The sequence below is a fragment of the Vulpes vulpes genome, chromosome 13, assembly GCF_048418805.1.
Source record: "Vulpes vulpes isolate BD-2025 chromosome 13, VulVul3, whole genome shotgun sequence".
NCBI classification, from domain to species: domain Eukaryota; kingdom Metazoa; phylum Chordata; class Mammalia; order Carnivora; family Canidae; genus Vulpes; species Vulpes vulpes.
In genome coordinates, this window is record NC_132792.1 from 147,737,666 (window position 1) to 147,763,796 (window position 26,131).

At 40.1% G+C, this 26,131-nt stretch overlaps 1 protein-coding gene across 1 annotated transcript in view; it reads right to left on the reverse strand.

Annotated features, from left to right (window-relative positions):
• The window catches only part of CENPF (centromere protein F), an 84,920-nt gene that overhangs the window by 16,130 nt on the left and 42,659 nt on the right, over window positions 1-26,131 (reverse strand). The window contains exons 9-14 of the mRNA XM_026001115.2: window positions 21,828-21,953; window positions 20,524-20,652; window positions 15,778-15,900; window positions 9,357-9,492; window positions 4,349-7,602; window positions 215-3,061 (exon numbers count right to left, since the gene is read on the reverse strand). Coding sequence (XP_025856900.2) covers window positions 215-3,061; window positions 4,349-7,602; window positions 9,357-9,492; window positions 15,778-15,900; window positions 20,524-20,652; window positions 21,828-21,953 — 6,615 coding nt within the window. The remainder of the gene's footprint in view (window positions 1-214; window positions 3,062-4,348; window positions 7,603-9,356; window positions 9,493-15,777; window positions 15,901-20,523; window positions 20,653-21,827; window positions 21,954-26,131) is intronic.

Consider the following 26,131-nt stretch of genomic DNA (forward strand, 5'->3'; position numbering starts at 1 on the left):
GGCTAATCCACAGAAGTGTCTCATGTGTGCCAAAGCCAAGAGTCACTGGTGTTGGAGCCAACTCAAATGTCCACAAAGTTCAAGGCCCACAAACCTAAAACCTTTACAGGGTTTGGTCCCATACTGCAAACACCATCCAGAAGCAAATAAAATCGACACAGGGGTTTCCCTCCCTAAAGACTACCTATTCAAGTGCAGAGAGTAAGCCACTTACTTTTTCAATGAAGGATACGTTTTCCATTTTTGTCAATTCGAGCTCTTTCTCCAGGTCCTTGTGGGATTTCTGCAGTGCTTCCAAGGTGGCCTGCAATGTGTCATTTTTGGATTGCAGCACTTGGATCTTCTGCTCCAATTCCACCATCAGATTTTCCAGTTCTACTTTTTGCTTCTTCCAAAGTTGCTGCTCTCCTTCCACCTGGGACAGTTTGGAGGCAAGCTGCTCTCGGTCGTGAATTTGACTCTTCAGCATGCTGATTTCTTCATCCTTCTTCTTTAGCTTCTGTTTGTCATCTTCTACTTGTTGATGGAGGCTGTTTGCGGAAGACTGCACGTTAATGTAATTATTCTTGGCCTCATCAAGGCCTTGTAGCAACTGAGCCTTCTCGTGTTCAAGAGCATCCACCTGACTACGCAGATTCTGTTCCTGGGCCTTCCAGGTGTCTTGGTCATGACACAAGGCTGCCATTTCCTCATTTAGCTCCTTTAATTGTGTCTGAAGCATCTCCACTGCAGTTTTAGATTCTTCACTCATCTGTACTTTTTCTTGCTCTTTTTCTTGCAAGAGATTTTCCAAGGAAGAATTTAACGTTTCTAACTCAGATACCCGTTCTTGCTCTTTTTGTAATTCTTTTATCGCATTCTCTTTTTCTGACCTTATGTGGACAAGATCTAATTCCAAATCTCTAAGATTTTGGGCCATCTCTTCTATTTTTACTTTTAGAGTCCCCACCTCTGCTTTGGAATTCTCGGCCTCAAGAACCACGCACTCTTGGTTTTTCCCTGATATCTCTAGTTCTCTTTCAAGGCTCTCCACTCTATCCTTAAGGAAGTTGGCCTGATGTTCAGTTTCCTTCAGTTTTCCTAAGACCTGGAGCTGCTCCTTTTCATCAGCTTCTAGGCGGGCTTTCAGCTTTTCAGTGTTGTTTCTCAGCTGATGTATTTCCTGCACCAAGGGGTCCAGACTCTGTTCCTTGACCTTCTGGATTTCTTGGTCATGACACAATGCTGCTATTTCCTCATTTAACTCTTTCAACTGTGTTCGGAGCAACTCCAAGGCAGCTCTAGATTCTTCTTTCATCTCTATTTTTTCTCTCTCCTTTTCTTCTAACAGACCTTTGAACGAAGAGACCAATGTATCTAATTCAGACACTTGACCTTGTTTGTCTTGTAGCTGTTTTATCAGATTTTCTTTTTCGAACCTTACTGTGACAAGGTCGGATTCTAAATCTTTCAGGCTTTTGGTAGTCAATTCCATTTGTGTTTTTAGGGTCTCCACCTCTGCTTTGGAATTCTCAGCATCAAGAATGACCAGCTCTTGGTTCTCCTCTGACATCTGCAGTTCTCGTTCAAGGTTCTCAACTTTATCCTGAAGCGCATCCGCCTTTCGCTCGCTCTCCCTCAGTTTCTCTAAAACGTGGAGCTGCTTCTTTTCATCAGCCTCAATGCGGATCCTCAGCTTCTCAATGCCTTTTCTTAGCTGATGCACTTCCTCCTGAGTGGAGCTCAGCCTCACTGCCACCTCACCCTTCTCCATCAGCGCGCCCTCCAAAGCCTTGGCGACGGTCAGCTTCTCATGTTCTGATTCATGCAGTCTGGCCTGTAGGCTTTCAGATTCCCTTGAAAGTGATTCTTTCTCTTTATTCAACTGTTCAATTTGGATCTCCAACTCACTTTTTACCAAAGACAGGGCCTGTGAGTCCTTTTCCAAACTCTGTAGCTGCTCCTGGAGCCGAGTGTTATCTTCCAAGAGCTGGGTTACATCAGAGGACAATCTCTGAACGAGCTGCATTTTGTCCTTTACCTCAGCTCCAGCCATGTCACTGGGATGTAGACATTCATCTTCACGAGATTCGAGCTCTTGTATTTTCTGCTTCATCTTTTCAGACATCAGATCCAGTTCTTTCTTTTCTTTTGACAAAGTATCTAATTGTCCATGAAGCTGGTTTCTCTCACTGGTGACCACAGAGAGCTCTTCTTCAAGGCAAGTTATAGCTTTCTGCTTATTTTCATTATCTTTTACTAAGTACAGCTTCTCGGTCTGAACTGTCTCTAACTCTGCTTCCACAGAGAGGGCATGATGCTCGATGCTACCTTTCTCAGATTTGATCCTCTTTAGCTCATTTTCCACATCAAGAAACCGCTCTCTCCAGTTGTCATTCACCTTGGCCACATTATCTTCAATAACTGCATGTGACAATTTATCTGCACCTATTTCTAAATGAGAACTGAGGCCCTCCAAACTTTCTGTTCTCTGGTGTAACTCCTGGTTGTCATGAAAAGAGGATTCCAATCTTTCACTTAAATTTGATTTTTCTTTCTTGAGTTCCTCAACTATTTTTTCTAATTCTACACATGCTTCCATTTTGGTGGTTATTCGTGCTTCCTGTAAAACCAGTTTTGAGTCCAACTCTCTTATTTCATCTAGTAAACTTTCAATTTTTTTGTCACGTTCCTCTATGACGTGGAGTAACCTCAAATTCTCATTTGATGACTCTTTTACCTGCAATTGAAGATTCTCAATGGTGACTTGAGTCTCCAGAAAATCAATAGGTACTAGAGCATTAGGACCAGAAAGTGACAATTCAGAAATGTCTAAACAGCCCTGTGTTTTGTCTTGCACTAGGGTCTCGTAACTGGTTTCTGGGGACTGTTTGCTAGACCATTCTCCTGTGAATCTGACTGGACTGGTCTTGGTTATTTTTTCCATCTCTAGATTGAGGTCCTGCTGCACACCTTCTTCACAGATCTGATGAGTGTCACGCTTTGGTGTTCTCTCTTTAGTTTCCAAAGTATATTCTTCTGATTCTTTTACATCACAGCTAGTGTTTCCACCCCGAAGAGCCTGTAGTTGTAATATATGAGAATTCATTTTATTTTTCAAAAGTAATCAAAACAGAATAAGTAGGCTTAATTATTACTGTATAGTAACTGGCTTCTTGCCTCTGCTAAACACATATCTTTAAATGGCTTATTTCCCACCCCGTCTCCTCTCTCCATCCAAATATCCAACACAAGTAAATAAACGTTCGGTAAGTGTTCTCCACAGGCAAGGCACTGGGTAAGGTATTTATTATGAAGACAAACCCTTCAGATCAGTTATTTGATCATCTGAATTGTAACATATTTAAATTGCATAATTTTTTCTTGCTAGAAATATTCTTGGTAGCCTAAATATAAAGTTTATTTAAGGGATCAAGTAAGAAGCTAAGAAAGTCCACATAAAATGTTCAGACTGCATCTTCAGCATTTACGACATTCTTCACTCAGAGAAGGTTTCATGGCCAGATCCCCAGTCCAAGGACTTAATCACAGAACCAGCACTATCTCTATCCTTGGATAAATTACACATCTGGACCTCACCTTCTTCTCATCTGTAAAATGGGGATCTACTGCTGTGACTACAACGACTGTCCAGTCACCACCTAACCCACCTACCTTACTGAGGCAGACAGAGGGAATCAAGTGAAGTCATCGACTATATAGCCCTATTACTTTAGCTGGTAGACTAGAAAGGACAAAGTTATGACTAAACAATTTTATAGTCCATAAAGAAAGAGATGTCTCTTTAAATGACTGGTAACAAATCATAGATTTGTATCAGAGCAAATTGGTAAAAAAATTATTCAGTTATATGTAATAAACTCCTCCATTTAGTTTCATGACTTTAACTCTGTAATATTAAAATGGTCTGAAAAGAGCAAGGATACTTAAAATTTGATCACATTGTCATCCATAAGCTCTAATTTAATACTTAACTGTGGAGTTTTTTAATTCACAAAGAGTGAAAACAAATACAGGTCCTGAAAATGACTTTCAGACTCTATAATCTTCTCCAGGAGACTTTAAAAAACACCTTTTAGTAATTTCCCATATAATAAAGTATGAGTGGAATCATTAAAGAAATTTACAACCCGCCTTCCCCCCCCCCCCCCCCCCCCCCCCGCCAATCTGAATCAGGTTTACTCATTTTTCTAAAGTTGTGCTTTGTTTAGAAAACAACAGCAACAAAAAACTTTGGTGTATTTTGTTTTTACACCTTTGAATTCTCTGTAGATTTCAACTCAAACATTTATCAAGTGCCTCCCGGGAATGTAACTAGAGAAACAGCATGTAAATCCCATATACTTACATCTTCTAGGTCAGTGCCAAGCAAAGACCGAGAACTTAAGTCCAGACCTTGTAGCTGGAGGCGTGCTACTTCGAGCTCAAATGACAGGTGTTCAGTCTGTTTCTTTTCTGCTGCCAGCTTGGACTCCATCTCCATGGTCACACTTGTCAGCTTCTGTTGCCACTGTTCATTTTCTGACAAATACTGCTTTCGGAGAGAGTCGAGCTCTTCCCTTTCAGAACTTAATAACTGTTCGAGCTCTTTAATCTCCTTATTTTTCAGAATCTCCTGACTTTCGATTTTGTCTTCTAGTTTTTTGAGGGACTGCAGGTACATCTGACATTGGGTCTCAAGGTCTTCCACGCTCCTCCCTGGCGCAGATAGAATTTCTCTCTTGGTCAGACTCTCTTCCTCCGGACTACAGCAAGACCCTTCTTCTATATTAGACTGGTTTGCTGCAATAGTCCCATCTAAATTATTCAAAAGCGAGGTTTCCCCCGTCTGGTCCAAGAGGTCTTTGCAAAAAGAAGATTCTCCCAAACTTCTAAGACTAGGGCTGTCAGTCACACAAGAGAATGACAAGGACAGAAAATGCCCTGCCTGAGGTTCTGGCATCTCCTCCTTTACCAAGTCACCTTGGAAGTTTCTCAGACTTGTTGACAACATGGAATTTTCAGCCTTTAATGCATCCACATAAGACTGTAGCTCTGACATCTTAGAGCTCACTTGACAGTGCTGATCATGTAAAATTTTGTGTTCACTTTGTAAAGACAAGAATTTCTCCTGTAATTCAGCAAAGTGCATTTGGACTTCTTTGTTTGACAATGTCAAGTGCTCATAGCAATTACGGTCATCCAAAGGATTTAAGGACGCACCTTTCTGCTCATTCTGTTGTTCGCCAGATTCGCCTTCTGCCATTTCTTTCTCTAACTCACCTTGGAGAAGGCCACTTTCATCATTTAGTATTTTAACTTCATTTACTAGTTTCTCCATCCCCTCTGTCATTTTACTAGTTGCCGTGATACATTCTGATCTTGAATCATTCAGCTCCGACATTAGCTCAAGCTTTTCGACCTGCAGCATCTCACACATCTTCTCTAGCTCACTCAGCTTGCTCATTGCTGCCTGTAGAGAGCACTGCAGATGTGCATTGTCATTTTGACTTGTTGACAACTCATGAAGCACTGAAATATATTTTTCTTCTGTACCTATGTCACAATCTTTAGGGCTACTAAGTTCTTGTGACTGAGCGTCTTGTTGCAAATTTCCAGTTTCTAAATCCATCGGAAGTTGAACATGACATTTATTTATCTCACTCTCCCCTTTCACAGAGTCACTAACTGGTTCTGATTCTAGAATTTGATGCTCTTGTTTCGTCTCCATTAACATCATCAAGTGCTCCTTCTCTTGTATTAAGGAATTAAGTTCTTTTTGTATATTACCTTGTTCTTCCTTTAAGGTCATGATTTGTTTTAGACCATCCACCTCACTCTTGGAATTGTTATGGATATCTGCCATCTCCGATCTCAGATCTTGCTGCATTGCCCCCAATTCTAGAACTAGATTCTGGTTTGTTTCCTCAGCTAATGCTAATTTTGTTACAAGTGCTTGGTGCTCCCTTGCAAATGTTTCCTTTAAATGTTCCAGTTCCTTTTGCCTATTTTCACAAGCACTAGTGCATTCATTTAACAAGCATTCTAACTCAGAGTTCTTTTCTTGAGCTGCTTTATACTTTTCACTAAGATCCTCAAATGCACGTCCTGTTTCTTCACATCTTTGTTGTAAAAGAAGTCTTTCTTCCTTATACTGATTGGATAACTCTAAAATGCTTTTGTCTCTTTCATCTATACAGTTTGAAAAACTCTCACTTTTTTGGAGTAAGGTAATCTTCTCTTGATTTAAGGTTGCATTAATTTCCTTGAGGGTCTCATTCTCTTGGGCCAGATCTTCAATTTCCTTCCTGTTTAAAGAAATAGTTGAACTCATTTCCTTTTTCTCTGAGCTCAGGGTTTCAGACAAAAGTTGTAGCTCCTTTAGAGATTCTTGAAGTAAATGGTTGCTCTTTTTTAATTCCTGAATCTCTGCTTGCTCAGTTTCTAATTTTTCATTCAAAAGCTGGAACTCTCTTTCCTTGTTCTCCAGGGCAACTAAAGTTTCAGCAAAAGCATTCTGATGAATGGAAGAGTCTTCTTGTAGCTTACTAATGCGTTGACTGGTTTCGGCCACAAAGCTTTGATGCATCTGCTCTGCCTTAATGAGATTTTCTTCTATTTCTCCTCTAATTTGCACCAACTCTTGACACTGCTTTTGTAGATCAGAGTTCATCTGCTTTTGAGACTCTAATGAAAATTCAAGAGATGTGACTCGATTTTGTAGGACGGCTGAACTTCTTGGACTTTGGTCTGCTTCTCGATGGCATTTGCTCCTTTCTGAAGGCATGCTTCCTTGTTCTCCAATTATATTTGCAAAGGAATTATTCATTGCAGATGGCTGTTCAAAAGCCAAGAGACTTCTGTGATGAGCCTCATTTGTCACGAGAGAAGAATCTTTGGGTTTTAGCAGATCCTGGAGACTCTCATACTCAGCTTGTAAGTCTTGGTAACGATGGTCTTTGTCAATTACTTCATTTGACAGTAACTGAAGCTTCTGTTCTAGATCTTCGACTTGCCCAGTAAGCTCAGAAATCTTCAAGCACATATTCTCCATCTCCTTCTTATGTTTCTGATCGGAGAACTCGGCTTTCTGTTGTAGATCTACGTAAGCTTGCTTCTGTGTCTCTACCTCCACAGTCTTGCTGTCTATCACATTGTGAAGGTTTCTGATCTCAACATTCAGATTTTCACTTTCTATCTCCAGGGTTCTTACTTTCTCATTGTATTCGTGACTTTTTATTTGTTGTGTCTTGAGGCAAGTTTCCAAGTGATTCACTTTACTCTGCAAACTCCCCTTTTCTGATTCTAGCTGACGTAGAAGTTGTTCGTTTTCACTTTTCCAATGAGCAAAGAGAGTTTTCTCTTCTTTCAATTCTTCATATTCTTTCTTTTTTAACTCCAAAGCAATCAGTAAAGCTTCGGATTCTTTCTCTAGTTTGCTTAGCTTATCATTCAGTTGTTCAATGTGATGCTCCCTTTTCTTCAAAAGGTCTTGAGAGCAATCTCGCTGCTTTTCCAGGTCAGCCAAGGCAAGCTTTAGCTTTTCTAAAGTCAAGGAATTCTCTTGCTGATTAATTTTGTCTTGAAGATCTCTTAACATGGTTTCCTGAGAGGCATTCTTAGCTACCAAAAAAAAAAAAAAAAAAAAAAAAAAGTTTAGTTATCATGGTTTTAACAAATACTTATTCTACAAGAATTCTTAACTCTTAAAAAAAAATCCAAACAATCTAACAGCTTCTCAGGCCCTATAGGAATCAGGCATGATTGCCTGGGTACCTCCTGGAAAGTAGATCACCCAATAATCATCTCAGCTTACATAAAGACAATGAGGAAATGGTCCTTATAAGGATGGTAAGACATTTGTTCATCTTCTTTCTAAGTAGCTAATAAAGTGTTGCTGCATAGAACAGCAAGGAGTTAGTTATTTTCCTAAGCACTTGAAACTTTTTTCTTTTATATGTTCACAGATATGTGTATTTTTCCCCTTCTGAAATACTTATTCAGAGAAAGAAAACTGTGAGAAGAACAGCATTGAGATGGAAATATTCTATTTCACTACAAAGTAATTCTGATTTCCCAGAAAAGTGAGCAACCATTCTACCATTTCAGCCAAAAATCCACAGGATTGGGCTTAAGTACAAAAGAGGAAATGATGCTGTGTCTGAGGAACGCTAGGCCTATATGTACTATTAAGGAACAATGTCGCCCACATCCCGGCCTCTCACATAAATGCCTATGTGAGTGTCTATGAATCAGAGAATCAAAAGGAAGATTTTCCAGACTCCACTGCCACCTTATTTTCTGCCTCATGTCTACCCACGGGCCTCTCCTGGTTGGAAATAACAGCAGTGCTTTCATTCAACAGTGATGGGAAATGTTCCTCAAGTAGGTTGGGGGAAGAATAAATGTTGAGAATCTCAAGAGAAAATGCAAACGCTAGCATGTATGATAGACTCAGTTGTTACACTAAAGGGAAAACAATTCCTAGCTTTAACCTGTTAATCTCAGTCTACCTACTTCAAGTTGATGGCCCTGGTGGTGCTGTCTTCACATACTATCATTCCACTTCACTTGTGAGGACCTCACACAAGAAACTGGTAATCAACACCAAAAAAAAAAAAAAAAAACAACAAAAAAAAACGCCCTTACCCTTCCTTTTCTTACAGTTTTCTTTCAGGAAAGCTGAAGATTAACATTTTTACCCACTGCTTGTAGAAGAACTGAAAGCCGTCTTAGGAAGATCAGGATTTAAGAGAAAGGAGTCACAGAGAAGTGTGGCACATATTCCACAGGGCAGGTTAAAAGAAGTGTTAGAGGTGCAAATACTCTGAGAAGATTAATGTAAGTAAAGACATCTGGTACACACAAATAAATGTGAAATGGTGGGCTCGTGTGGTGCAAGCAGCATAATCCAGTGTCTGTATGGAAAGTAAGGAAATAAAATCACTCAGTCAAGGAAGTCATCAAAATACAATGGTCATTAAGGGCTGGGAAAATATGCATTTAATACAGGGTTTTTCCATCATCCCAGGAAATGATAACAAGCAAGGAGATGAGCTGTCTGGATAAAGCGAACAAACACACTTGAGACACAGAGAATGGCCATCTAGGGTAAGAGCACCGACAATTTACTTTCGTGTGGAGAATATTTACCCTTCTGGTTTCAAAGGCAGTTTGGGACTCAGTGTGTTCCAATTAAAAAAAAAATGTCCAACTATCACTCTGAAACTAAAAAGCGGAAGAGAGAAAACTTTCTCCACGTCAACTGCAGACATCTTTCTGGGAGGATATACAGGAAAACTGAAAAACATCTCTAAGGCCATCTATCTGCCCTCATGGGACATCAGCTTAGAAAAATAACTCCAAACACTACTTACCCCTCATTTCTTCTGCAAAATTCTGGCTCTGACTCAAACTCTGTTTGGCCTTCCTCAGTTCTTCCTCCAGGTGGCAGACTTCTCTGGCCTGTTGCTCAGACCGACTCTTAAGGAGGCTGTATTCCTTCTTCGCTTCCTAAAGCAAACATTTAATAGGTTATATTCAAAAATCACTCAAGCTAGTTATGACTTCTTGCCTGATAAGGGTCCCTAATGGGATTATTTGTATATCTCACTAGTAAAGGAAGGGAGGAATCTCACTTTGTTTGAGCACTTCATGAAGTTAGACATTCTTACTTCTATCAGATGATTTTATGGAGAGAGCTCAAAATAAAAGCACAAAACCCCAAAATGACAATAATCTTTTTCCTTCAAGAAACAGACTTCTTTGAACTTTCTGGATGTCCTTATGCTTGTTAAAGAGCTAACTCATAAATCTTAAAAAAAAAAAAAAAAAAAAAAGGCAGGGGGATGACTAAGTGGCTCAGCAGTGGAGCATCTGTCTTCAGCTCAGGGTGTGATCCTTAGTCCAGGGATCAAGTCCTGCATCAGGGAGCCTGCTTGTCCCTCTGCCTATGTCTTTGCCTCTCTCTTTGTGTCTCTCATGAATACATAAATAAAATCTTAAAAAAAAAATAAAAATAAAAAATAAAAGAGTTAACTCATAAGAAAAATCCTATTTATAAGATCCTCAAAGACATAGGCTCCAAGGTCCTATCACATCTGAATGATCAACTCTATCTTTGCAAAGATCTGATGTGCTAATAAACCAACTCACTACTAATTTTTTTTTTTTTTTTTTTACTTTTCATTGTAAAACCATTTTAAAGCTCACTGTAATGAGGATGTCTTTAGGAGTATGAAGTCTTTATTAAGAAAATCTACAGGACAGCCCGGGTGGCTTAGTGGTTTAGTGCCGCCTTCAGCTCAGGGCATGATCCTGGAGACCCAGGATCGAGTCCCAAGTTGGGCTCCCTCATGGAACCTGCCCGTGTCTGTCTGTCTGTCTGTCTCTCTCTCTCTGTGTCTCTCATGAATAAATAAATAAAAATCTTTTTAAAAAAAACTATATCGTGCAAGATGGTTGGAAGGGTGTTATGAAAGATGCAAATACAAATAAGACTAGAATCTTCTGTTCTTGGACCAGGTCTCCCATTCCAGTGGGGGAGGATTTGATACTAATCACTTAGTTCACACCAGGATGTGCTAAATACTAGAGAGGTGGAGTATGCTATGGGAAACCAGAGGGCAGATACATAGAAGGAAGAATTCATTCTAGATGGGGGAATCTGAGCTTTCACAGTGAAAACAGGTTCTTTAGGTACCTGATTAGGTGAAGTAGCATTTTGTGTGGCTACACAAAAAAGCACCAGAGACTCCTATGCTTGTCCATTCTATGACTATGGAGACGAGCCTCTTTTTGAATCTTAAAAACCAAGCAATGTTTATTTATATGTCAAATAAAAACGCTATTGCCTCTCAACCACATAAGACTTGCATAATAAAGAAATCCTCCATATTCCTCAGTCTGTTTTTCAACCTTCAATGACAGTATAGGTGAAAAGTATCTCGAACTATATTATATGCCACTCTCTGGACCATAGGGGATTGGCATATAGTTATAAATTGGCAGAACCAAGCTTCTCACATCCTTAGGGGGAGAATATTTCATAAGGCCAACTTTTTTTAAAACTGCACTTCAAAAAACGCCCCCTGAGAAGAGGAAATTTTTGAATCTTAAAGAAACAATTAAGACCCGTCCTCCAAAACCCTACAGCACCGTTAGAAAACAGATGGCCCTGGCAAAGCTGTGCTGGAAGGTTGCCTTCAATTATCAGTCTGGTTACTACCAGCAGATGGGTACCCACGCAGCAAAGCCAAATTCAAGAAGACGGAGGATCTGGCTTAGGAGAAAGGACTTGAAAACTTACTAGCAGCTGCTGTGTTCATGCATATATGTTCATTTCATCTTCAGAATCAGACAGAGCCTGTTATAGTTAGACTCCTCTGGCTCCTTTGTCCCAATCCCGCCTCTCTTCCCTGAGCTAATGGACAGTCTATCAAATTAAGAGATCGCTCAGGACTGACCTGCCTCTCTGACTAATCTCAAGACTGAGAGGCAGACATTCATGCCAGTCGTGTTAAATGCTGCAAAAAGTGACCATCAAGGTGCATGGATGCTGCCGATTTGAACAGGCATCATTAAACTATGGAAACTATGATCGCTTGTTTGCTCTCCGGGCTCAGAATGATCACCACTCAAATGAGATCACAGATGTGAAAGGCAAACTACCCTACAGCACTTTAACAAGAGTAATGGAGCATCATTATTAGCATTTCTTCTCAAAATTGGACAGCAGCCAAGACTGCATGACTCATGCTAGATAGGATCAGCTGAAGGAGTTCAATATAAAACAATAACTGTCATTTAACCACCTGGGTTGACTCCCCATTTTTATTGTGCAACGTATGACATTTTCGTACCCTAAAAAAGTAATCAAATCGAGTGGCATCTGCATCTGGGAAAGGGGCAACAGAGCTGAGAAGACACTGTGTTCAAAGCTGGATGCATCCCAACAGAAAGGAAGCAAGGTAAAAAGGAAGAGAAGAGAGGGAAAGGGGCAACTTCTGTTTGTTTGTACGTCTGTTGGTCTCTATCCATCTCTGTCCATAACTGGGGGCATTTAAATGAATAGTAAGCTCAATGGAAAGATTAACATGTATTTCTCTATTCTGGCATTAGCTCCGTAAATATTTGTTTCTAACAAAATGTTCAGCCAATCCTGGGACCCAGCAGGCTTATAATACTATGGCTACGACCAACCCAAGAATTTTACAAGGCCAAAATTTGGAAAACGAACATCTGAAAATGGATCTGTAGGCTGCCATCCATCAGCAATTAGTTTTCTGTGAGGCCACGGCCACTTAAGATTTGATTGGGTAGCTCATTAGCGGCAATGAGTTAAGCATACAAGGATGTATTCTCCTAGGCATCTCATGTATCCTCAAATGATATGCAAAATTGGACACTAGTCTAGAAAAACACAACAAAAATCCCTATCACCACAAGCCAGCATGAGGGCTTAGCAAGCAATTCCACCCAGATCAACTTCAGTTTAGGAGCAGCAAGGGAAGCATCATTTTCTAGGGCCAGACAAAACAAATTTCGGTTACTGTGTGGCATTTCATGATCCCATCCATGAATGGAGCATCATACGTCCCCTGCCGGGACAAAGTCTATACCATGAACAAGGGATGGATGCAGAGGGTGTATGGGCCCCCTTCCACCTCATCGTTCTTGCCTGCGAGGCCAAGCTCCTTAGAGAACCTAACCTGGTATACTACAGATCCCCACGCTCAGAAAGGTCCCCAGGCAAGTGTTCCCTCATACTGGCTATCAAATGATGGTATTTTATTGCCTGCCCTCAATGCTAGGAGGCTGGCACTGGTTGTGGGGTGAGCAGCTTACCTACAGCCTCCCTTTACTTTGATACTGCATGTCAGTTTTACCATCAATTGGGCCATTAAATCACATTTCTGGTACTGATATTTTCTCATTGTGAGCAGCATATCTGTTTACTAAATGCAGACAAGGAAAATTTTCAGTCCAACTGTCGCATTATTTCAGCATCCAAAACCTATAAGCGTGCCAGGCTTGTTTGTACTTAGAATTCGATACAGAAAGATACCAGAGTGAGAGAAGAGTGGAACAGGCAAAATTGTTAATGTGAAAAATCTCAAACGCACTGTCCCCTGCTCATCACGTTCTGTGCCTACAGGGGATAGCAAGTGGTGAGACCATTGTGGAGACCAGGACAATGAGCAGGGAGCCTGCAATACTTTACTAATAAACAAACACTCATGTGCTGGGCACTGGTCTAAGCACGTTACATACAGTATTTAATTTAATCATCAATATGGCTTGGAAAAGGGAAGGGTTTTATTGGTGCCTAGATACAGATAAGTCGAGTCAGACTCAGAAAGGCTAGGTCATTGTCCTAAGGTCACACAGCAGGGAGGTGGCAAAAAAAAGTTGCAATCTCAGGTCTCTCTTACTCTAAAGCTACCATTCTGCTACTGAGCTATACCACCACTCTAACCAAGTAAATCACTTTTCTAATGCCAATCTCAATTCAAAATGCAAGAGCCAGCTAAACCCTTTGAGCTCTTGATATCCTCCAAAGAAGACACATTACCCATAAACATCAACTAAGGCAAACGATACATGAATTCCTTAGCCCTGTGAGAGGCTCTTTCACAGGACATAGAAATCAATGAAATCTAAGTGCAACATGATACGCACTTAATGTACAGGCTAGAGTTCATGGTGGACAAGCTCTACAGCTGGCAAAGCAGACCCTGTGGGGGTGCATAAGTCTCCAGAAACACCTGCAAAACAATGTCCAGCCCACCACTGTGACTTGGCCAAGCAAACAGTGTTTGGACCCTCTTAACCAGACGATTGCTTCTACAAAATGTTTCCACCAGGCAGCCAGTGGAGTCGCAGGAGAGTTTTCTGGCTGGAAGGAAAGCTCACAGGGGGAAGAGTTTGGTGCCAGTCTGCCTGTGGAAATGTTAGCAGAAGCATCTGTTGGTTGGTCCCCACTGGCCAAAAGGCAAACATTTGTTTTGCTGAAACAAACACTCCCATTTGAAAACGTTCGCTGATGAAACCATCATCTGACATGAAGTTTGCTTCCACTTGGGTTGTTGGAGCTGTGGCCTCCCATCCCCAGCAGCATTACCCCTTTGAGGCCTGCTGCTTTAGTGATCACCTCCTTGCTACCGACAGATGTTCTGATTTTACAATCATGATACACTCTTCAAAGCTGTGGGGATAAATACATTTAGACTTTCCTCATCTGATAAATAACTGTTCCTTATACAGAATTCTTTTTTTAAAAAAAGAATCTTTAGTCTAAAAAGTGATTGCAAAAGGTTTAAAGAAGTGGGAAAAATTCTTTCCTGTAACATTTGATAGAAAAAAAAAAAAAAACAACTACCGTTCTGCTGTGCTTCTTTGTAAAATTACAGTGCTGATTTATGGTTCTAGTCAAGCTGTTTCAATCTACCAAATGTCCCTAAATGGTTCTCAAATAAGCCTTTTAAGATAAACTCCAGGCCAGGGCCCCTGGGTGGCTCAGTTATGCATCCAACTCCTGATTTCAGCTCAGGTCATGATTTGGGGTCGTGGGATTGAGCCCTAAGTCGAGCTCCATGATGGGCATGGAGTCTGCTTAAGATTCTCTCTCCCCCCACCAAAAAAAAGATTCTCTCTCTCCCTCTGCCCCCCAATGTCTCCTCTCCTCTCTTAAAAAATAAATAAACAAACAAACTCCAGGCCATTAAATAAAGAGAGAAGCCAAATTAAATAACGTATAGATAAAAATCCCATAACATCAAGACACTCTCCTCATATCCAAGCCACTGGAGAAACTTCATTCACCATTTTGTGTAAAAAGCATGAATCTCAAAAAAAAAAAGTAATCAACCTTGCTCATGCCAACATGACTTTGGATGTTAGGGCAACAAATGACATTGACTTCTTGTTTGTTTTTTTTTTTTGTTTTTTGTTTTTTTTTGAGAGAGAGAGCATGCACAAGCACACGACTGGGGATGGAGCAGAGGGGAGAGAAGCTCAAACAGACTCCATGCCCACTGCAGAGCCCAATGTGGGGCTCAATCTCAACTTGAGACCTGAGCTGAAATCAAGAGTCTGAGGCTTACCAAACTGAGCCACCCAGGAGCCCCTTATAGGAATTTTAAATCTAAAAATCCTTCAACTGTCCTTGCTTTTGTTTATTCAAATCTATGACTTTCCACAAGGTTTCTAATATGTGTTGACTCAAAAGCCAGCCTTAGAAAGGGGATTTAAATTATACTTCCTATCCCTAATTTTGTTTCTTTCCACTTCTTTCCATCTCTCAGGTAATCTAAAATAATAGTTTTTTTTTAATTTTATTTATTTATTCATGAGAGACACAGACAGGCAGAGACATAGGCAAAGAGAGACATAGGCAAAGGTAGAAGCAAACTCTGAGGGAAGCCCAATGCAGGACTCGATCCCAGGACCCCAGGATCACAACCTGAGCTGAAGGCAGACACTGAACCACTGAGCCACCCAGATGCTCCTAAAATAACCTTTAAAAAATAAAAAACAATTACTACATGGTCTTAATACAAGCCATGTTTACCTATAACTGCTAGATGCATATTCATAATCATAAACAAATGGAAAGTAAAAAAAAGCATAGATGTTCTATGTCATAGATTATATACAAATGCTTTGTAATAACTGTGACAAATAAAAAGGAAAATTATGTACAGTCATGATAAACTATGAAGAAATAGTGTTTGAGTGCTCCCTCCCACTTCATCCTACACAGAAGTTGAAAAATTCTCATCTCTGTTCCTCACTTACTTCATTGCTTTTCCTCAGCTCGCTTTCCTTGACCTGACTGGCCTGTAATGCCTGTTCAGCTCTGCAGAACTTTTGCTTAAACTCTTCCAATGTCTTTTCTAGCTGGTACTTTCCTGATGTGACCTGCAAAGAGAAAACCAGGCAAAGTTTCATATTTATGTTACTTTTTAAATAGATTATTTATTCTTAAATAAAACAGTCATAGAATATAAGAACTATGCCATCTATTTTGGGTGAGACGATATACCTCACAGCTAAATACAGCATTATAGGTTTAACTAAGATACCATCAGAACAGTTTGGGTGACAGCAGATAGGAGATGAAAAAGGGCTGGGTTTGCAGGAGAAGCCACAGAGAAAAAAACAAATTTCACAAAAAATTAAACCATGAAACAGTAATGAACCAAAACAAAAAGTTAAGAAACAGAAAGAATATATTTGCTAAACGACAGATTAAAAATTATATACCCGTGATATGACCAACAAAGCACATCTATGGCTCAATTTAGAAAAAGGTAAACAGGGACGCCTGGGTGGCTCAGTGATTGGGCATCTGCCTTCAGCCCAGGGCATGATCCTGGAGTCCGGGGGATCGAGTCCCACATTGGGCTCCCTGCCTGGAGTGTGCTTCTCCCTCTGCCTAACGTCTCTGCCTCTCGCTCTCGCTCTCCCTCTGTCTCTCTCACGAATAAATAAATAAAATCTAAAAAAAAAAAAAAAAGAAAGAAAAAAGAAAAAGGTAAACAGATTTTTTAAGAAAAAAAAATATAAACAATTTTATACAAAAAAATACAATCTGCAAATCAACTTCTGAAAGAAACATCCTCAGTGGAAATCAAGGAAGAAATGAAATGAAACAAGAATAAGATGCTTTTTCGCTCCTCAGCTGGCAAAATTTATAAAACAAAAACTATCTCCTATTAACAATGATGGGCAAAAACAGGAAACAGGAAAACACCTGGTCTTACACTGACCAGGTGAGGAGATACATTACAATTTTTTGGAGACCAATTTGTCAGAATCAATCACAAGGGAGAATGCACATGCCCTTGAGACTGCCCATTGCACATGTGGAAACCTGTCCTGCAAAAACACCAACACAGATACACGCATGATGTTGCCACCGGGGCTACAATGAACAAGAAAATGTTGAGAACCTAAACCTCCACCCATAGAATAATTAAGTAAACTACAAAACATCTAATAAAAGCTAGGCTCAGAAAACAAAACCAAAACAGGCCTTTTTTTAAAAGGCCTTGGAGGAAGCCCGCCCATTAAACAGTAACAATTTACCCTGGGAAGGGAGGTTTTTTTGTTTAACTAACCTTGGATAGCCAGATAGAGAGGACTCCTAGCACATAACAAATGTCAGGGAGTCACTTCTCCCATTTCGCCTGTATCCCCATCTCTGGTTCCTCTAAGAGAGGTCAACATGTCCCACTTGGTTATATCCTGAATTTGAGAATTAACCTCTATTTTCCATTAAAGGAGACTCTACCTAAGAGGTAGAGCCTTAATTTTAGAAAATAAAGAAGCAAGCACTAAGAAAATGGATGGCAGGCACTCTGACAACAGATGAGTACCTGATATATTCAGAGTAAACTCTAGAATGTGTCACCCTGTCAAGCCACAGGGGTCAAGTCAAGAAAAGAATGAACAACTACAATCCACCCGCCATTTTCGAGCTGGGGTATTCAGTGCTTGAGTGTTGCAGGTAGAGCTGGGAACTAAACAGACAAAAGCCCCTCCTCAAAGAAAGACTTAAGTGATTGGAAGGAAAACATAAAAAAACAAATAACTGTATCATACATCACATGATATGCCCTATGTAGAAAAATTAAGCAAGGTAAAGGAAACAGAAAGTATTTGAGAGTAAGAGTCTACGGGGTGACCAGAGTAGATGTCATTGATAAAGTGACACTAGAAGAGAGAAAGCTCAAGCAACTGAAGGTGTATGCCCTACAGAACTTTCTGGACACAGCACATCCCCAAAGAGCATAAGCGGAGTGTGTTCAACCAACAGCGAGGTGGTGGGAGGGCCGTCAGGGTCTTATAGGCCTTGGGAAGGACATGGCTCCTACTATGAGAGAGAGGAGAAGTGATTGCAGTTGTGAGTAAAGGAGTGACATAATCTGGACTTCTACTTTAAAAAGACTTACACTCGGGCTGATGGTTGAAAATAGATTTTAAGGAGCAAGTCCAGAAGGACAGAGGGCAGTAAGGAGGCTCATACAGTAACCCAGGTGAGAAATGACAGTGTCTCACACCACACAGAGGAGCACAGATAGTTAGAAGTAGCCATATTCAGTATAAGATACAAAGTTAAGACAACAACTTTCATTAGACAGAAATTCAGGGAGGGAACAGAATCAGAGGGAAGGGATGTTAGAGCTTACTACCAATTTCCTAAAATACGAGTCTTAACATTTCAGTTGTTGCTGGCAATTTAATATGCATTTTATCTATAAAGCATATTACATAGGAGCACTTGGAAAAATTAATAATAGGCAAAAGCCAAAATAAAACAAAATTGCCTAACTGTATAGTCCAGAGAGAAGCAAACTCATGTTTGGTATAGCTTTTGTAAAACTATGTATTGGACATAATCATGTGTTCATAATTATGCAGTGCCATTGTTTAAAATGATTATAGTAGTAATCTAAATGCATGACAAAAAACAACAGTATAGAACGGTAGGAAATAAAAAACCGATTTCTATCCAACACTACCCCTTTTTATGTATAGTTTCTCGCCATTTCTATTTTTATTCCTTTGATGGTTACTTTCATTATTCTAAATAATAATCTTATAACATTATGGATTTATCAGTGGATTCCCACATACAGTAAGACCTATCTCCCTTCCAATTTACAAATTTTAGTAAAAAGTATTATTGACTTCTTCCATTGCCTTAACATTATAATTTTAAATAATAAACTTAAGTCTTGGGCAGCCCACATGGCTCAGCAGTTTAGCGCCACCCTCGGCCCAGGGCCTGATCCTGGAGACCTGGGAGCGAGTCGCATGTCAGGCTCCCTGCATGGAGCCTGCTTCTCCCTCTGCCTGGGTCTCTGCCTCTCTTTCTCTCTGTGTCTTTCATGAATAAATGAACAAAATCTTTAAAAAAATAAAAATAAAAAATAAACTTAAGTCTCTTTTTCTTGATCCAATAACTTTAAATATGTGTCTGACTCCCTATTAGGTAAAATGTATAAACGTGCATTTCTAGCCATATTTTTCTCTCCTCTCTATTCTTCAAGTTGTGTGTTCCTTTACCCAGGGCCTGAGTTTATGGTTCTGCAGGCAACTCGAAGGGGCACCATTCATTCATAGTCCTCATAGGTTTGTATGGTTATCAGTGTCTTGAGGTGGGGGCAGGGCACCTTTTTGTAATTCACACAAATATACCAATTGGCTTAGAATCGACAAGATTGGTAAATTCTGTGCATTATATCCCATAATATATATATTATATTCTGTAACTATGATTAAGTGTTTTGTTCATACCTCTACTCTAAAACCTAAAAACCAGGGATGCCTCTGTGGCTCAGTGGCTCAGCATTTGCCCTTGGCTCAGGGCATGATCCTGGAGTCCTGGGATCGAGTTCCATATCGAGTTCCCCACAGGGAACCTGCTTCTCCCTCTGCCTATGTCTTTGTCTCTCTCTGTGGGTCTCTCATGAATGAATAAATAAGATCTTAAAAATAAGTAAATAAATAAATATTATTTTTTATTATCAGGTTTTATTTAACCTGGAAACCAGTAAAACATAACTTATATTTACTTACTTTTTAAAAAGTCAAACAAGTCAGGCTTATTCTTAGCAGGGAAGTCGGAAGCACGTGGGAGGGTTTCTGGGGTAGGTGACAAGATTCTATGCCCCGACAGAGATAATGGTCCTAAGAGAGCATTCCTAATAATAATTTATTGAATTGTAAATCTGTTCTATATAGATTTTGTCTATTAACTCGAAAAGGTTTAAATGTAGTTATAATATCAATGCATATGCAAATATAGGCACATACAGACACACACAAATAGAGACACATGTGTGTAAATAAAGGTAGAGTCAGAAGAATCCTAATGGAAGACTCTGAGCTGTGAGAGAAAAAACAGAGTTGAAGATGACACAGTGATTTGGCCTCAGTGATGTCAAGACTGGAACTGCTATTTACTGGGATAAGGAAGATTATGGGAGGAGCACATGTGAAACAAATAGCTGGAGTTCAGCTATTACCATGCTAAGTGTGAGGTGCCTGTTGGACAGGCAAGTGGAAATATCAGGTGCACACCCACCAGCCTGGAATTCAGAACATGCATCCTGGCTAAAGATTATATAGGGTTGTCATCATATAGATGAGAGGCAAGCCCATAAGACTGGGTGAGATCATTTTTGGAATAAGTGTTAAATAAGTAAACTGACTATAGGTTTCAGCACTTTGGCTATTTGCCGGAGGCATAAATTACTCGGGATGGCTCCCACCTGCTGACGCGGCGGAGAACCACCGGACTATCACACCCTTCCACCCACCTTCAGATCTGAGATCCTAACTCACTCCTCTCTTTCTGTAAATCAGCAAACCCAGACTCAGAAAGATCCCATTTGCTCTCTCCTTTGATAAATAAGGAAAGGGAGGTTAGAGCAGCTCTTTAGAAGCATCACAAGGCCAGCTGTGGTTAGAGAAAATGCATGAATTAGGAAAAGGGGGACTAAATGAGGAGAGAGAACTAAGCCAGCTCCCTACTTTATCCAGGTCAGCCTGCAGGATATTGTGAGTGTTCTTGGCTTGCTGTAACTCCTGCGTGAGTCTGCCTTTCATCTGTGTGCTCTCCTGGTCCAGGGCTTGGAAGGCACGCTGTTGACGGGAGAGCTCCTGAAACAGCAAAGGCACAGACGTCAGTGGGGCCAGGGACGGTTAACGAGGAGACTCCAGGGTGAGCGGCAACCCTCCTGCGGGCGGGCCATGCCATGCTCAAAGAGCAGGAGGCGCTGGGAAGCCAGGCTGACCACTCACTTAATGATCAACATAAACCATCCTTAGCTCTAGTCGTGGGGATCAAACGCAGGCCTTTAAGGGGAAGGGGAAGGAGTCTGCCCATTGACCTCATGGAAACCAGACAGCTTCCATCCCATCCCCAATCTTAAAATGTTCATGTCCCTTTCGACAAGTCCAGGGGCAAAAGGGAGGAGAGCTGAGCTGCCAGGGTCACAACTCGACTAGGAAATCAAAGATTCTCAAAAATAGGGTTTAAGATATCAAACATCCTGGGGAACCTGGGTGGCTCAGTGGTTGAGCATCTGCCTTTGGCTCAGGTCATGATCCCAGGGTCCTGGGATTGAGTGTCCCATTGGGCTCCCTGCATGGAGCCTACTTCTCCCTCTGCCTATGTCTCTGCTTCTGTGTCTCTCGTGAATAAATAAAATCTTAAAAAAAAAAAAAAGACCTCAAACATCCTAACACCACTTACAATTTTGAATGACAGCAGGATATGCCACCATTCAACTTTTGATAACCATACCAGGATACCAGATTTCCATTTCCAGGCACCCTTACTGAAAGACCAGAGTCTCCCTGCACACGACACACTCAGCCAGGCTAAGTCACTGGCACCAGCAGCAATGCTTCTGGAAGGGCATCTTCAGGCCTAATTCACCTGCCAGCCTCGTGCCCCATTGCAACAATCACCTTTATAATATATCTGCCAACCAGAGGTTTTCAAAATAGGGAGAGAACAGGATACAACTTCCTTCACAACTGAGAGTTGTTTCAAAGAAGAGATACGATTCTTTCCAACTCAGTATCAGACCTCAAAGATATCAGAGGACACAGATAAAAAAGAACATTCTGGCTATCAGTCGCTTCTCCAATCGAAAACTGAAAGATGGAAGTGTGGTGGAAAACACGGGAAACCTCTTCCTCACAAAGTAGTTCCCCTATCAAAGGACACCCCAAGAGATAACATACAGCAGCTCTTCTCAAATGACAAAACCATGAAATGCCCGACAAGAGCCTTCAGGGCAAACTCCTCATGAATCTATTTACCTTACCTCTTGAAATTCCTTTTCTTTCTGCTTGATTTTCTGTTCCAGAGAACTTTTGGCACTTTCTGCATTTTGTCGCTGACAACTCAAATCTTCAGACAATCTTTTCAGTTTTTGTTCCAACGCAGTACACTAAACAAATAAAAAGGGTCAATACAAAATTATCTGAGATGAGAAGCAAATTATTTTGAATTTTAGAAAAATTAGTCTTGAGACTTTCAAGTTCATCTTTATATTTTGATATTTTTGTTTCATTAAAAGTTGGATTTTAGGGGCACCTGGGTAGCTCAGTGGTTGAGCATCTGTCTTTGGCTCAGGTCATGATCCTGGGATCTGGGATTGAGACCCACATCAGTCTCCCTGCGAGGAGCCTGCTTCTCCCTCTGCCTGTGTCTCTGCCTCTGTCTCTCTGTATCTCATGAATAAATAAATAAAATCTTAAAAAAAAAAAAAAGTTGGATTTTAAATGATCAGTGGGGGCACCTCACTGGCTCAGCCAATAGAGTGTGTGACTATTGGGGTTGTGAGTTCAAATCCCAGTTTGGGCGTAGAGATTATTTACATAAAACTTCAAAAAAATAAACTAATACGTAAATAGAATAAAACGATCAACAAATACTAAAACCACTATAATTATTTTAGCATACATAAAGGTTGTATTTGGGAAATATTAGAAGAGATGTAAACTATTAAGACCATTTAGATGAATACTTCATAATTTGCACTAGGAAAAAAGAAATCAGCATTTCTGATAAAGATTCATCTAATATTTTGTTGCATGGAAATGAGAGGTTCAAATACAGTGATGCTGACCTGTGTAACTTAGAAGCTGTGAAATAATCAGTGGGTACCCATTACCCTCATATGATAGTTTGTTTCAAGCATAATCTATTTTGTGGTAAATTTTAAATATTAAAATGCCTCTTTCCACAATGCTCCCACTGCACCATTTTAAATTTCTGAAGGCCAACAGGCACATGAAATGCTGCTCTATATCACTTGTCATCAGGAAAATACAAATCAAAATCACAATAAGATATCATTTTACATTGATGAGAATGGCTAAAATTAATAAGACAGGAAACAACAAATGTTGGTGAGGATGTGGAGAGAGGGGAAACTTCTTGCACTGTTGATGGGAATGCAAGCTGGTGCAGCTACTCTCGAAAACAGTGTGGAGTTTCCTCAAGAAGTTAAAAATAGAGCTACCCTACAATCCTGCAACTGCACTACTGGGTATTTATCCCAGATACACATGAAGTGAAACAACAGGACACCTGCACCCCAATGTTCATAGCAGCAATGTCCACAATAGCCAAACTGTGGAAGGAGCCATGATGTCCTTCGACAGATGAATGGATAAAGAAGATGTGGTCTATATATACAATGGAGTATTACTCAGCCATCAGAAAGGACAAATACCCACCATTTACATCGACATGGATGGGACTGGAGGGTATTATGCTGAGTGAAATAAGTCAATCGGAGAAAGACAATTATATGGTCTCACTCATGTGAAACATAAGAAATAGGAAAAGGACCATAAGGCAGGGAAGGGAAACTGAGTGGGGAAAAATCGGAGAGGAAGACAAACCATGAGAGACTCTTAATCTTAAAAAACAGAGGGTTGCTGAAGGGAAGGGGGGTAGGGAGATGGGGTAACTGGGTGATGGGTATTAAGGAAGGCATGGATGTCATGAGCATGGAGTGTTATACTATATGCTGGCAAATTGAATTTAAATAAAAATAAATAGGGATGCCTGGGTGGCTCAGGGGTTGAGCATCTGCCTTAGGCTCAGGACATGATCCTGACATCCAGGGATCAAGTACTACATCGGGTTCCATACGTGAGGAGCCTACTTCTCCCTCTGCCTGGTCTCTGCCTCTCTCAGTATCGCTCATGAATAAGTAAAAATAGAATATTTTTTTAATTTAAAAAATAAATAAATAAATAAATAAATAAATAAATAAATAAATAAATTTAACCAGAAAAAAAAAAATTCTGAAGGTTCACAGCACCCCAGAGATTATCATAACTGGTTTTTAACCAAGCTGCCCTAAGCAACAGAAAGAACATTGTTTTGCCTTTGTACCTCGCCAATACCTTAAAATAAGTTTTAAAATATGAAATAATCATAACGTAGGATGCCATTCTAAAATTAAATTGGAGCAAAATTGTCTTAAATCATCAAGGGCTAAAAAAAAAAAAAAAATCAAGTGCTGAAACCCATTCCTCTGAATCTTCCCTATGTAGGATACGAATTTTCAAATCCTTAAAATGCCCTACAAAACAACTCTCAAGTTTCCAGGGAAGAATAAGAACACTTTGTATCCATGGGGGAGTATCCCTGATCTAAAAGAAATGTGCCCCAATTTGGCAAACCTCTCTTCTAAAGTATTTCTCTGAGACTCACTATAGTCTCATTTTGAACTATTAGAAATACTAGAAATTTAATAGAAAAATTGGAGGAAAATAAAATACTACGTAATACTTTGCCAGAAGACCAGTCAGAGACCAATGATTAACTAACCAAAGACAAGAAAAACAAAGCTGGTCATTAATGACTAAATGATTTTCCAACTATCAGAACTTTATATATACCAAATTCAAAAAGAAAAATAATTGAGCCAGTGGTCAAATTAATCCATGGCCTTGGACATTAAGATACCTTTTTGTTATCTTTACTCTTCTTAAATTTTTAAATCCCCAAGATAAAGCATTACAGAAATTGTTTATAATAATAATCAATATGAATCTAACAAATATTTATCGAGAGCCTGCTATGTGTCAAGCACTGTGCCAGGCACCTGGGATGCAGCGTAAACAACCCAGATAAAAAAAATCACCGCCCAAATGATGGTCCAAATTTCGGTGGTTGACAATTCTCAGGGAAAAAAAACCCCATGCCACACAGAGACAAATGAACCCTTGGTGCCCTCTGCTGGTCCTCCTTCAAACTGCAACATATTCCACTAATGACTCAGAATCCACAATTCTTTGTTAGTACAAAATAGGTTTAAAAAGAGCCTTTAGAAAACATCTACCTTTTATTTAAATTTTTTACAATGACATTCTGATACTGATGATGCATAATCCATGTAAGAGTAGATGACCAGTAGGTGTCATGAATGTTCCATAATATTCTAAAAATAGTGTCCAGAGCTGAAATCCTTGAAAATATGTAGAATGACTCTGGGCATTCACTTAGCACTGTGGGCCTGAGTTTTCATCTGTGAAACGTGGGTGCTGAACTCTAGGTGTGCTGCCAGACTCAATGCTTCTACATGAGTTCAAATTTTGTATCCCACACAGTTTGTAAATACTTAGAAAAGAAGTATATTAGAAACAGCATATGTTCACAAAAGAACATGGTAGGGCACCTGGGTGGCTCAGTGGTTGAGTGTCTGCCTTTGGCTCAGGTCATGATCCCAGGGTCCTAGGATCAAGTCCCACATTTGGTTCCCCGCAGGGAGCCTGCTTCTCCCTCTGCCTATGTCTCTGCCTCTCTGTGTCTCTCATGAATAAATAAATAAAATCTTGGGGGGGGGGGGGGGGTAGAAACATGGTATTGATTTTGATTGAATTAGTTCCATTTTACTTAATGGGTAATTCTAATGGTAGGTCAGGGAGCAGCATAAACAAGGCATAATTTGATTTCAGCAACACATTTGACCAGGTCCTATTATCCTAAGAGGCAAGAGGGAGAAAGACAGACTGAATTTTCAGTTAGGTAGATTTGTAGCTCTCTGGAAAAAAAGGAATCCAGAAAGCATTGAACAAATGAGTCTTAAGAACCTGGGGCGGGGGATCCCTGGGTGGCGCAGCGGTTCGGCCCGTGCCTTTGGCCCAGGGCGCGATCCTGGAGACCCTGGATCGAATCCCACATCAGGCTCCCGGTGCATGGAGCCTGCTTCTCCCTCCGCCTGTGTCTCTGGCTCTCTCTCTCTCTCTCTGTGACTATCATAAATAAATAAATAAAAAATTAAAAAAAAAAAAAAAAAAAAAAGAACCTGGGGCGGGGGATGGTTTCTAATAGAAACCCAGAGCTGTCTTCTCAGCACTGTTCTAGTCAAAAGTTTTCATTCATGATATGGTAAGAAGAGACCTTATCAAATATGTTAGATAAAACAAAGATTCAGTGATCCTTTCACACCAAAACCAGTAAGATAAAATATAATAGGATAAGTTAATTCTTATATATAAGAAGGCTTGAGTTCGCAGAAATGCAACTGAAAATAAACTTGAATAACAAGGAACTCAACACAATAATAATATATTATTATAAATTCACCATGTGCCAGGCACTATG